This window comes from Coloeus monedula, assembly GCF_965178545.1.
Source record: "Coloeus monedula genome assembly, chromosome: 15".
Taxonomy (NCBI): Eukaryota; Metazoa; Chordata; class Aves; order Passeriformes; family Corvidae; genus Coloeus; species Coloeus monedula.
Genome location: NC_138795.1, coordinates 18,296,255 through 18,310,456, shown reverse-complemented (window position 1 = coordinate 18,310,456; position 14,202 = coordinate 18,296,255). Strand labels below are relative to the sequence as shown.

At 45.7% G+C, this 14,202-nt stretch overlaps 1 protein-coding gene across 3 annotated transcripts in view; it reads right to left on the bottom strand.

Moving 5' to 3' along the window:
* FBXW11 (F-box and WD repeat domain containing 11) overlaps positions 1 to 14,202 on the bottom strand; it is a 66,949-nt gene that overhangs the window by 24,270 nt on the left and 28,477 nt on the right. For all 3 annotated transcript variants that reach the window (XM_082291340.1, XM_082291341.1, XM_082291342.1), the window contains 2 exons: positions 5,479 to 5,541; positions 4,192 to 4,417 (listed from right to left, as the gene is read on the bottom strand). In XM_082291340.1, coding sequence (XP_082147466.1) covers positions 4,192 to 4,417; positions 5,479 to 5,541 — 289 coding nt within the window. The remainder of the gene's footprint in view (positions 1 to 4,191; positions 4,418 to 5,478; positions 5,542 to 14,202) is intronic.

Here is a 14,202-nt window from a genome sequence, read left to right as displayed (position 1 = left end):
GAAACATGTCAGGATTGGGGTGTGGCCCACTGATCAGGACTCTGTGCTGCAGTATCTGATTTCCTAACTCAGTCAATACTTCTCCAAAGCACTGGGCAACTCATTCAGGAGCTTGGAGGATGAATAAGTACCACAACAAACCTGCTGAGCTGCCAGCACAGACCTCTCAGGACACAAAGCAGGTGGGACACTGCACAAGGTTAGCCCCTTGCCCAGACCTCGTCTCCTGCTCAGGGGGCCTGACTTAAAAATGGGATTGCTGTTGAGTAAAGGTCCATACACAGAAACCACTTAGATAATGAATTTGAACTGAATTTAAAATAGCAACCAAACTTTTCTTATTCACATTCCAACCACTGCATCATCGGTCCCATGAAAAGTCACTGCTAAGTCTGTTCCTGATTTCAAAGGACCTGCAATTTTGCTTTCCACAAAACTCCCCTGAATCTGAGATGCTGAATAACTTCATTTTCATGAGTAACATACACCCCTTGGCCAAGCATGAAAAAAATCTTTCAAACCAGGAGATGACGACCTTTTAAATTTTCCACTTTATCTCATGACAGCCCACTTTAGGCTTCAAATAGTCCTGACAAATCAAAGGAACTACTGTTATTTTTTTAAAGCATTAAGAAACTCTTCATACAGTCCTCCACTGCACACTGAATTTCACATGGCCTTCATAAAACTGAACAGCAGCAGAAAGCAGAAACCAATACATGTAACTCTTACTCATTTCACTTCACTCAGCTCCCACACCCCAGAGCACTCGTGTGCTGTCACTGTGGGGCTGTGCCCACCGTGCCCTCCTGGCACACACAGCCTGCCCGCTGGGATCCAGGATCTCACTGAGCCTCAAGCATCAACTGGGAATTATTAGGCAAAAGCCCCTTCTTTATCAAGATGCCCAACTGTCACAATGCTGTGTAACACTGACCACAGTTAAAACCAGATTTTTAATGAGTCACAAACTCTTTTCTGATGTTACAATCTGCCAATCTCATCTTCTATGAACACACAGAGCGCCTCCAAAGTCCCACACTGAGAACACACAAATGTTTTGTTCTGCCATCGAATCTATTCTTAAGAGTTCCACTGCTAGCAGAAGTGCACAGATTTAAATTGCTACATTCAAAAGAGATGTCAAGTGAAATATTTACCCTAATTAACATAGCAAGAACAGGTCCAAAGCACAGATACAAAGAACAGGCCCACTAGATTTATGTCAGACAAAATGCAGGACTAAGTTTAAGACACATTATGGCCTGAAATAGCTGCATATCCCTATTTTACATTAAAAGACAGTGATTTGTTTCAGAAAGTTTCTGAACTAGGTACTAAAATCTATTCATTTTCTGAAGCAAAATGAATTTGACATCTACTGGTAGACTTTTCAAAGGAAAACATGACACCCATCTCTTTGGGTTCTCTTTGCAGTTTTACAGAAAATGGTGGAAAAGAGCTGTTGTTGATTAGAGAGACCAGCTGAAGGTTTGGTTGAATTTCAATAATAAATTTGAACAGTTAAAATTCACAGGAATTTCAAAGGTCCATGTATAAATATCACTTTGTATGAAAATAAAACCCAAATGTGAGATGTCAGCTCTCTAAATGTGATCAACATTAGATACAAAACAGTCACTTAGATCAGGAAACACACCACAGCTACCACTCTGTCACTGGAAACAAGGGAAGTCAGAGTCCATCAATTCTTCTTCCATTTTTCCTACATTCTCACAGGTGTAAAATTGGTCAGGACAGCAGCGAGCAAGAACTACTTCTGTTTAAAACAAAAGAATTTGATTTCTTTAAGACAAGTGAACCCATCTTTTAAAAACGCATCATGGAACATCCTGAGCTGGAAGGGACCCACCAGGATCATCAATTCCAGCTCCTGGCCCTGCAGAGAATGACCCCAAAAATCCCTCCATGTGCCTGAGAGTGGTACTTCACTGCTACCCTTTAATGTGATTGCAGCCCAACACGGGATTGATTTCAATCAGCTCAGATTAAGTTCCTGGATAAATTTAGACAGATGTTCTTCGCACGCCACAGCACCTTCAAGGAAGGCTGAATATGGGAACAATTCCCAGTATTTACATTGGAAAAAAGCACCAGAAGTTGTAAAGATGTATTTCGATATATACAAACGTGGTGTAAACGCCTGTCATCTTATAAAGCTCCCAAAATTTTCTTAGGCAGAAATACATAACATGAAAGATCTGTACAACTCTGTATCAGCCCTGAGGTATAAAAGCAAATAAAATAAAATTATACTTGAAGATCAGACTTGTACATGAAGGGTCTGGAGAGTCAGTCCTGGAGGAACAGCTGAGGGAGCTGGGAAAGGGGCTCAGGCTGGAGCAAAGGAGGCTCAGGGGGGACCTTGTGGCTCTGCACAAGCCCCTGACAGGAGGGGGCAGCCGGGGGGGTCGGGCTCTGCTCGCAGGGAACAGGGACAGGAGGAGAGGGAACGGCCTCAGGCTGGGCCAGGGCAGGCTCAGGGTGGACAGCAGCAGGAATTTCCCCATGGAAAGGGTGCTCAGGCCTTGGCAGGGGCTGCCCAGGGAGGTTTGGAGTGGCCATCCCTGGAGGTGTCCAAGGAAGGGCTGGAGGTGGCACTCGGTGATCTGGGCTGGGGACAAGGTGGGAACCAGGCACAGCTTGGACTCCATGGGCTGGGAGGGCTTTTCCAACTCTAATGATAACCCTAATGTGATCCCCATGACTTGATTTTCAGTAAATCCCAGGTACTCCCCAGAGAAATCAGCATTCAGTATTTTGAGATCAAGCTGGAAGGAACAGCCACAGTCCCTGCAGGAAACAGCTCTGCCCAGGAAATGAGGAGCACGTTTTCCTGTGTGGCCAGACAAGCTCAGTGTTCTCGAAAGCCACTCCTGTGAACCAGAGATGTGAGAGAAAGGACACTCCTCCCTTTCAGAGCCCTCTTGCACATTTTATAAGCTTCTTTTTTAAGAAAACAGAGCACATATAAATTCCCTATCACTTCCTCTGCCCTGCTCTATGTTCTTCATTCCCCTCCATGGACTTTGCCCTTTTTAACCATGTTTGAAAGAGGAGCCAAAATCCACCCCCAGCACCTCCAAAAGTTGAATTCTCCAGGTTTTGTGAAACGGCAGCAGCACAGAGACCAGGACCCCCTGACATGGAGGCAGATCCTGTCCCACACACCAGGAAGGCCCCCACCCAAACACACCAAGGCTACAAGAGCATCAGTACCACCAACCTTTACAGAGACTTTACTTCAATATTCCCTGTGCACGAAAAACTATCAGTTTCCAACTCCTTTTAGGATTTGCATCGCCTCCTCTTCCAACCTCAGTGCTCAGCGTTGTCCTGGCATTCCTGGGACAACACCCCAGGCTGCTCACACACTGCAGGGTGAAGCGGTGCCCCTGTGCTGCCAGTGGCACACAGAACACACTGACCCCTTATCCCAGGCTTATTTCCCACTCTGCAAACAATGTCCACACACTTCCCTTTCCAAGAATCCAATGAATCACTGTTCCCAGCAGCAAAAATCCAGAGATACAATTTCTTCCAAAAATTAATGGAAAAATAAATACAACTTAGCAGCAGATTACAACCTAGAGATTCCATATATCCACTTGTGAAAAAATGCATACAGCAAGTGTAAAAACAGATTTCATATCTGAACATACTAACACAGGGTGACACTTCTGGGTGTCAGAAGTTGTTCTGAGTAACTGAAAGGAGGAATCAGGGCTGGACAGCACAATAAAAATCCCCAAGTGTTTTTGCTCTTAGGTCAGCAACAAGAGTAGACAAACTAGATGCACTCACCTAAGCAGAAACTCAGAACGACATTAAAATGTAAGACTTCCTAAACTACAATACCTCTGGCAGTATTTTCTGTACCTATGGGGTTTGTATGAAAAAGGAGTTTAGACCAAAGCCTGCAGATACACAACTTCTGTGACAACTCAGTTCCAATTCCAGCAGAAATTCTTTGGGATACACCAGTCCAACTATTTTAACGTGGAACAACACTGGCATCCAGTGGCCAATTCAATTAATCACAGAAGGGATTCAGCCACCCTGCTGCCCCTCTGTGCACCAGAAGCAGCACTGTATCTGTAAGGGACAATGGAAATCTGGAGGATGCTCCCAGAGCGCAGAGCAAACCCTTGCTCCGTGCCCTTCATTTACCTGGCAGCGCAGTGATGAAGTCCCGCTGTAACATGGGCTTCAGGTAAGAGTTAATATGTCCATGCTGATAGTGACACATTCGGGAAATGAGGTGTTCCACAAATTCCACTTGATCTGATTCAGACCACTGGTCAAAATATTTTATACACAAGTCTTTTTCCTTTTCGTAGTTTCCTTCCGATGGTCTTTTTCTCGAGACAATCACAGATGAAGTTCCATTACTTATCTGGGGTTGGAAAAGGAACATTATTGATATGTTAGTATATATTTAAATATTGGTAATTATACATAAACAATAGGAACAGCTTAATAAAAACTCTCTCAAGGAAGAAAGTGTAAGAAGATGCAAAGAAATAACCAAAGCTAAATTTTAAAACACGTTCTTCAAGATACGAGCTACATCAGATAAATTTCAAAGACTTTTCAAAGTCTTTCATAGACTGCTCCTAAATTACTCTGCAAGTCTTGAATTCTTCCCTTACACCTCTTACCATTTAAACTGCAAGGAACTTAATTGTTTTTACAACTGCCTTTCCCAGCTCAAAACAGTGGTTTCTGGGCACACTGAAGTTTGTCTCCACAAATGTTTTGCTCAGGTTCTGGCAGTTAAAATAAGAGATAAAGTTGGATATGAATACGCTAATTAACACAAGAATTCGAGACTCTTATGTCAGTGTTGCACTGATTGTCCATAAATGAAAACTGAGAATCAAGGGCTTGGTTTGTTCTTGAGGAACAGCACCTGTCAATGTTTGGGACATCCACATAAACCCCTCATTAAAATCCTGGGAGCTTCAGCTCCACATCAGGATGCCCCAAGAACGCCCCGGCAGGAGTCACTGCTAATTAGTGAGAACAGGCTCAGAGTGATGCCAGCTCCTCTGAGCCCCTCAGGAGGCCAAGGGGCTGCTGGGGAGCAATTGGCAGCTCTGAAATATTCCCAAACTTCTTCAAAGCAAACGGGTTGTGACTCCTTGCCATGCTGAACTTCTCTTCTTAAACAACAGTCACATGCTCAGAAATACAAACGAACTTTATTCCCAAGGATCCTTTGACGCAGCATTGTCCTTCCAAGGTCAGCACAAACTACAGAATCTGAGCAGAACTGGTAATTTCTCAAGGATTATCCACTGGCATCATCCTTCACTCGAAGGCTGAGCTAATTTTAGGAGGATACAGCCAACAACATCCAAGGATGATTATGCAGACCCAAGATTTGGACATTTCTCAAAAGTGGGAACACACAAACTCCTGGCACCTCTCCTTCTACATCCATGTTAGTCCTACCTGCCACAGGGTATTTTTCTTTGGAGACTCATCTTCATTCTGATCCTCCATTACTGACGTGTTCTGGAAAAAAAGAACAAACATTACTTCAGCTTTTTACTCTGTGACAATTTCTTGCTCTACAATCATTACAAAAAAGCAAATCAGTTGAACGGATAAAATTCATTTTCCCAGTGAACGGAATTCTCAAAGACTTCTGGCCACAAAACCTGAGTATTATAAATAAATTCCACTTTTAACTGACATGTTTATCAATTCCATTTACTGTAAAGATAACTCCCCAACCCCGCTTCAATTTCCTTTGACAGGTTTTCATGCAGCCTTTCAACGCTTTTCTCACTGGGAAATAAATTCACTTTCATCCTACTCAAGCCAAAGCAATTAAACCTGTCAATGTATTCAACCAGCACTTTCTGCCAAAGTTAAATTGCATACAGCTAGGCAAAAAAAAAAATAAAAAAAATAAAAAATCACTATACACTACTTACATACAACAGAATATGCTTTTTCCCCAGCTCTAGGAACAGGGATCATTCTCTGCAGAACAACTCTGCAATTCACTGCCCAGGCTGTGTCTACAACGCTTGGCAGTCACCCCTGCCTTTATTGCAGTGCTCTCCCCACATCAGAACTGCTCCTCATCACTGCTTCCCTCCCTTTCCTTCACCAACAAAAGATGGAAGGATTTCTATAAACCTTCAGCTGCTACTGTTTCTCTGAGCTCACCTCTGTCTCCCCCAATCTTCCCCTCCTTTCTGCCCCTGTTGCTGATGAGCTGCTCCCTGTTGCTGTCCACGGCACACCCACCATCTCCTCCTCCCTGCTCCCAAGTCCCTCATTCCCAGGCAGTTCCTGCTTCCCCCAGCCCTGCCCTCCCCATCCCTGTGCCCAGGAGACTGGCAGAGGGTTAGCAGGACAAACTGAGTGTCCTCAAACACTGTATTTATTTCAGCCTTCTTCCCTTCTGTCTCAGCAGAAACAGGAACAAGAGGCTCAAGTAAAATACACAATGGAGTAAAGCCACACAATTCCCGTACTCCTGCCATCTTGGATTATGGATAACTCCTTAGAAAATACATCCACCCCCACTCAAAACACAATTCCATCTCAAAAGCATTCATCTCCTCCTCTTTTTCCATAAGGACATGCTGCACAAACCCAGAAACTTGGAAAATGAACAGTATCCCATCTATAGCAACCCTTCGTCCCCCGCCCAGCTGCCTTGGCTCAAGCTTACCTGAGCCCTCCCTGAAGGTGTGGAAAAACATGTGGCACACGGACTTTGGACAGCAGAATAAAACTGTGGCCACAGGTGATGGAAAGACTCAACTACCTGGTTATGACACACGTGATAATGACATGTACAAGCCCAGGAAGTGGCTGGAGGGGAATCCAGAAAGGGATAAAGGCAGGAGATGTTTGGGGTGACTCCAAAAAACATGGATTTTAGGGTTTCTGGACATACATAGAACAGACAACCACACCTTCCATGGTCATGGCCTCTGGAGTTATACATAACCACACCCTGCTCCCACGCAGCCCCTCTCACTGGGGTGCAAACCAGTGCAAGGGGTGCTCTCCCCCAGCAGGGAACACACAGCAGCCCCTCACTGACTGGGACCCAGCCAGCCCACACCATTCTGGAAAGCAAACACGCCACTAGGGAACCATGCACTTCCTTTGATTTTATTTTATTTCTATATGAATATGTAAAAATACTCATTAGAGTGATTATATGTTGTTAAGGGTACATCCAATTAGTGTGTCCTTAAATGAGTAAGGAACATCTCCTCTCCTTTGGCAGCTGAAGGCTAAATAAACCCATGGATCCTGGGAGCTACGAGCAAGGAACACTGAGAATATCTAACACAGGTGGCTTGGGTCAGCAAATTTAGCAGAAACCCCTCATTTTTATCCATTTATCCCCCCTAACTTTCCTTCAGCAGGGCACGGTGAGACTCTGCCACTGCATTTCTCCTTTTATCAGAAAATATCTCTGAAATCTTTGCCAGCTTTCCCAGGGATGGAGACTAAGAACTGCCTCCAAAACACGATGTCATCCTGGGAACATACAAAAGAACTAAACACAGCAGCAGTGTGGCACAGGGTGGTTGGTGCTGTCTGTGCATTTACTGAAGGTGCCCTCGATCCCCTCATCCAGGTCACCAACAGAGACACTAAACAGGACCAGCGCCACTGCTGAGCCCAGGGGAACTCCAGCAGTGACCAGCTGCCAATGGGGTGCAGCACCATTCACTCCCACATCCACTGATCCAAAGGAGAAGACGAAGGACTCTTGCATTTTCCCTGCCTGTCTCTGCTTTTCCCTCTTTCTTCAGAGCAGCAGAGCACAGCCTTGGCTAAGACAACGTCTTAGATCCACAAATGGATGCCCTGGTACAGGCAGCACTGCTGCCCAGAGATGTGTGGATTCAAATATGCTGCTAGCAAGAATTTTTCTTGCTTCTTTCCAATCCCGTGAGATATCTTTCTCTCACAGAAGATATTTGTAGAGTTCTATAAACTATGAACACCTGCGACCTTGCAAAACCTTTGTTTATAGTACAGTAGAAAAATATTTTGACAATGGATGTTTTAGGATTTTAGCCAATCACCCCAAGGAGTGGCTGATCCTGATCCTTTGACCAATTAGACTATGAAGAAAAAAGTCTATAAAGGAGTTGTAAAATAATTAAAGGAATCTTGCTGCACAATTCCTGCCTGCTGGATCTCTCTTCTCCTCCCTACCACTGCGGGATACCGCGATAGAGATGCTCCCATGTCCTGTCACCACCTGAGCCATGACTGTGGGGGCAGGTAACACAGCTTGATTCGTAGCCTGGAAATGAATACTGTATTCAGATATTTCACCAGGAAGTTGGCAGCTGCATTAATTTAATGGTATCTACTACTACAGCTTCTTGTGTTCTCTCTTTTCCCATCCTGACTCATTCCACACTTTCTTATTGTATTTTAGAGCTTTTAAATCCTTCATCCTTTCCCTTTCTGCTCCCAAATACATGTTTTTGCTATTACATCTTCTCTTTCTAATAAACTTGCTCTGCTTCTCTTCTAAAACACTTCATTTTGGGGTTATTCCCCCCATCGCACACATCCCAATTCAGACTCCAATCTCTCTCTCCAGCACTTAAGCCTACTAATTGGAGACCAAGAGATGATGGGTAGATCCTGCCCTGTTGTCTGGAAGAAGCAATTAGACAACTCTGATCTGTCCTGCCCATTCCTAGCACTTGGCAGAAGAAGGACTTCAAAATTCCTAACAGCTGGTGTCACCAGTCCTGGCTCCTGGGCTCCAGTGCTTGTGCAAGAACACAGATCAGCATCTCCAAGTTCAACTCTTCCCTCAGCCAGCACCTCTTGTTCACCCCACCCACCTCCACATAAAGCCGGTTTCCCAAGTGGCTTTGAAGTGGCATCACCATGGAATTCACCCCAACTCCCTGCAGCTCTGCTGATGAACAGCTCCACGGGCTGATGGAAGCAGTGGTGTCCCATCCCAGTGATCCCAGCAAGGCCAAGCTGCCCTTGCAGAGATTCCCCGGTGTGATTTCGACCCCCACGAGAGCCTTGCAGCTCCTCACAGTGGAAGCAGGGCTTCTAAATATTGTCAATTCATCTTGTTTATACATTCATTTTTTCCAGAGATTCTTGTGAAGTTGCTCACAGCTCTTGCAAAAGTAGAATGATTATTTCCAAGCAGCTGTCATTCCTTAATTAGTCAGCCTGAGTAAGTGCTCTCCATCCCTACTGGGAATGGCAGCGACAGCCAAGAGATAACAATGGGTCCAAGCTGGGATGTTTTGTTGCTGCCTTGCAGTTGTTAAAACCCGACTGAATCGAGTTACACTGAGCAAAGCCCCAGTCTCTATTTCCACTGACTGTAACCAGAAACGGCAGTAAAATTTACACATTGCTCCACAAGCTGGGCAAGTTTAAAAGCTCATTTCCTGGAGATTTGCATCCCACATTCCTTGCTTAGTCCTGCAGAAACTTTAGGCTTTCTTTAGTCTTTCTGCTCCACAGTACCTCAAGTTTCTGGGATTTCTATGGGGTGCAGATAACCATGGCAAAAACAGGTTCACAAGTTACTTGGAGAGAAAGAGGTTCTGACAAGCCTAATTACATCAAGCTAATTCCCTTTGGAGATTATGAGAGCTTCTGAAATAGAACCAACTGTGAATGATCCCCAAAGGCACAGAAATTGTAGGTATTTTAAAACTCCATAAATCACAGTTTCAATTAAGATCCTTGGATACCAGGTAGTAACTGATGTCTCAAGCACAGCAGTTCCATGGATGTGAGGCAGTGAGGTGCAAAAGCATCCCGTGTTTCCCTGCAGGTGACTGGCACTGCAAGGCTCCCCTCCATCAGCAGGTGCAGGAAAAGCTGCACCTTTTCCAGCAGAAATCCACCAAACCTGGACAGGCTGCTCCAGATTTCCAGCAGGCTGCACTTAGCCTGGGTCTGCACCCGGCTCCAGGAGCTGGGAGTGCCTTGAGTCACTTAATTGCCTGGGCAGGGGAACAGCCCAGTGCAGCTTTGTTCTTAACCCACTTGGAGCTCCAGTATCGGGACAGCAATTATGGAAGTGATAGCAGGAAATCCTGGGAACTGGGGCAGGACACACAAGTTTCAGGAGCAGCACCAAGCAAGGCAGACAGCACTGCCAAGTTTCTTTGATGATAAAGTCTTCCCTGACAAAGAAGGGATTCACAGGATACAGAGGATGTATGGACAAAACAAGACAACGGCTGTGTTACCTTGAAAAAAAGAAGAGTCTTATATTTGGGCTTTAGTGAAAGGGAAAGGGATAGGAAACAGGAACTTCTGTTTCCCACTACCCTTGAGACGACACCATTAATTCCCATCTCAGTTAAAGACCAAGCTAAGTCTTCAACAGTCTAACTTCTCACAAGATTCCCACTCTCTGGAAAAAACACCAGGAAATTTCAGTGAAAATTACAAAAGAAGCAAAACCAATTAAAACAATTCAGCTAAACAGGCTCTGATTGATGTCCTTTAACAAACGACATCTGACTTTGAAGAAGTTGAAGGACCAATACAAAATAACTAGTACATACGTGGATACCTTGGAGTCAAACTCTGCAGGTTGAGTACACAGAGCTGGAGCTTCAATGCCCTCCTGAACCCAGCTCTGCCACACAGGGACTGCTGGAGGTCCCAGCACACATTTCCCAGGGAAAGGGAGGAATCCACCATCCTCCAGGACAGCTGGAGCCAGCAGAAAGGGAGGAAGCTGGGCAGCCATCTGCACCAGCTAGAAGTGATGAGCACGTGCCCCTCATGGCTTCCTGCTTTCAATAGAGCCAGAAACTGCCAAATGCTTCAAAGCATTTCCAAATGAATGTCAGCCTCTCCTTGGGGAGAAATGGGCAGCATTTGCTAACCCAGGAACCTGTTAAACAATGTTTATTAACATCTTCATACTTGATCAGGGATAAGAGGGGATTTTCCTCTTTTAACTATGGAGAGGCTCTTAGTAAAAATAACCTGTAGCACAAATGTGAAATTAATTTGGAGAACCCCTAACCCAGACTGCACAAAATGGGAACCAACCTCCCCTCACACCAAGGACCAAATCCCTTCCTTCTCACCCTCCTCAAGATCTGTGAAGAAATGAAAAAATCCTGCAGTGCTTCAAAACGCCAGGTCAGGAACAGGCAGTCACTGACAAAGGGTGCTCATCCCACCCACTGCAAATTCATCACCACAAAACATTTCTTTGGGAGCACAGCCATGGCCTGTGGATGGAACAATGGCATCAAAGCTCACATGAAAGCATCAAAAGGTATGGACAGTAATTCAAATCTGGTCAAAAAAGATGTTGGGTAACACAGAGGAGGCAGCACCAGCACCAACACACCTTCAGCTACGGGTTTAACCTCACTCCATTGCCTACAGAAAATGGTTCCTTGCAATATTTTCCCACTAATTTTGTATTTTTAATATAGTGAGATAATCCCATCATAACTTTACACAAAAATAAATACTAATTTCATTCAGAAAAGCAGAAAATAGAGCCCACAGTCACATGATTGTCCACAAAAAGAGTTTCTGAAAATAGCTGATATTAGACAAACTTAATCCACTGTCCACAGCCACTATAAAGCACTTGGAAAAGCAAAACTCTGAGGTTCATCAAGTTAAACTTGATTTAGTTTTCAGCAGTCCTGTGAGGAGCAAGAAGCTGGACTGGACAATCTTTATGGATCCCCTCCAGTCTGAGATTCCGTATGAATCCCAGGATGACTCCCAGAACCCCGGAGTGGGTCAGGCTGAAGGGCCCACAGGGGCTCAGCCGGCGGCACCTCCCTGCCCCAGCAGGGCCATCCCAGAGCCCAGGGCACAGCAGTGTGCCCACACAGCTCTGCAATATCCCCAGCCAGGGACACTGCACAGCCTCTCTGCACAATCTGCTCGGGGCCGGGCCCTGCCCAGGGCAGCAGTTCTGCCTCCTGGCCGGGGCAATTGCTGCGCTCAGGCCCTGCCCGGTGCTCTGGGGCCGCTGCTGGGCCCCGGAGCAGAGCCCGGGCCCTGCCCTGAGCCCTCCCTGCAGCCAGGGACACCCAGGGCTGAGGGCCCCTCTCAGCTGGGGCTCCTCTCGAGGCTGAGCAGCCCCGGCTCCCTCAGCCTGTGCTGGGCACGGAGCTGCTCCAGGCCCTTCCTCAGCTGCGCAGCCTCCGCCGGCCCCGCTCCAGGAGCTCCCTGGCCCTGCTGGGCTGAGGAGCCAGAGCTGGGCACGGCACCCCAGAGGTGCCCCCAGGGCTGGGCACAGGGGCAGGATCCCTCCCTGACCTGCTGGGAATGCTCTGCCTGATGCCTCCAGGATCCCACCGGGCTCCTTGGCCTCCAGGGACAGCTGGTTGTCTACCAAACATAAAAGTTCACTCCACTGACCATGGCCATGTCTATATTTGATGTCTATATTAGTAACTGCTTGTTTCAGCTTAAACTGAACTATTTATGTAAGCACTGGGGATCTGCACGAATTAAGCTGAACATGCTTCAATTCTTACCTAGCTTGCTGCTCTCTCAGTTGCCAGGTTTTATTTTAGTGCAGCTATTGCTGGAAGTTCAAACAAAAAATATACTCAAAATATTTAAAGAGTCTACCAAGAGCCAACAGCTGAAGGCAAAATTAGAAAAAAACCCCTCATACTGAAAATAGGGCATCAATTTTTATTTGGCCTCTGACTAACCACCAGAAAGTTTAGAAGACATGCTGAATTCAGCACCACAGTGCCCCAGTTTGTGTTTCAAGCTGCTACAAACAAACTCCAAAGTTTGACCACAAGTTGTAGATGGGAAGTTTTTAAAAGACACCAAATGCTCTTCCATACCCAGTTTGACACCTCTCAAGGGTTTGTTCTGCAGGAGGTTTTGGCCAGAGCAATAAATTCCCCAAAACTAAAACTGCTTGCTCTTGCCTCTGTTAAGAGAAGGAAAATCTCCAGCCACTCCTCACCTAAATGTTCCAGAACAGTTATTTTTGCAGGTTCCAAAGACTACAAGCAGTTACTAACCAGGTCATTCTGCTTAATCACCAATGCCTTGATGATTGGCAATTAGTACCACTATTTTGTTTCTAGAGTATCAGTCCTCATCTTAAACACATTATAAATTAGCTGCTGATCTCTTGTACATATATATATATATATAAATGTGTCCAAACTGCAGCCTGAGCCTGCCTGGCAGGGCAGGACTTTAATCCTCACCCCAGCCTGTGAAGGACTACAGCTGATGGAAAACCGTAATATCAAAATCACTCTGTGGCTTTTAGAACTTCTGCAATAATGTATTACATGCTCTCAGAAAGATTTACATCAAAAATATTCACTGACTGTTAGTTCAATTTAGGTCATCGTAAGAAACCAACCAATTCCACTTCTGTCCAAGTTCAGAGCTATTTTCCAGCATGCCTCCATTTCCACACAGCAAGCTGATGTCACCAGAAAAACAACGTAATTACTGCAATCCCAAGAGACATCCAGTGGGGGTTTGTTTGGTTTTGTTGGGTTTTAAATATGCAGTAACTGGTTAGTTCCTAAGGGCAGCCTTACCTCAACAGGTACTGCAGGATGACATCTAATAGCACCTTCCTTGCACAACTGTCCCAAAGACACCCTAAACTCTCATTTAATGTTCTGAGTGTCTGGAGTAAAGAGTCGGTAACCCAAACCTGCCTGTATCCATCCTATAAAAACACGTTGTATTTACAAGGACAATGAGTAGCGAATTGTGTAATTGTAGCAATTTGATGACTCATCCCTGCACCACTCCAGCACCAAAGCACGGCTCGCAACACTTGCACATGGTGCAAACGCTTGAGCTGGATGGAAAACCAGAGCCCAAATACACAGAAACCACTCTCTGTCCACCTGCCCCTCAAACAGAGAGCACCGCCGATGCAGGACCAGGAGAAATGGCAAAAGCACTTGGCACTTCAGCCAGGCCAGGGCTGGGGGCTATGTTAAGGTGCCCAGTGCTGAGCTTGAGCTGCCAGGGGGAAATTTTCAGTCAATAAAACACTACTACTAATAATAATCGTAATACTCCCCCAGCTGGTGCGAGAGCAGCCAGCAGCAAGAGGAGCCAGCAAGGCTCCCTGCAAAGCCTCACCTGAGGCTCACTCAGATGAAAACTGGCTTCCTTTTCCCACCCCTGCACTCTGCAGCCCCTGCC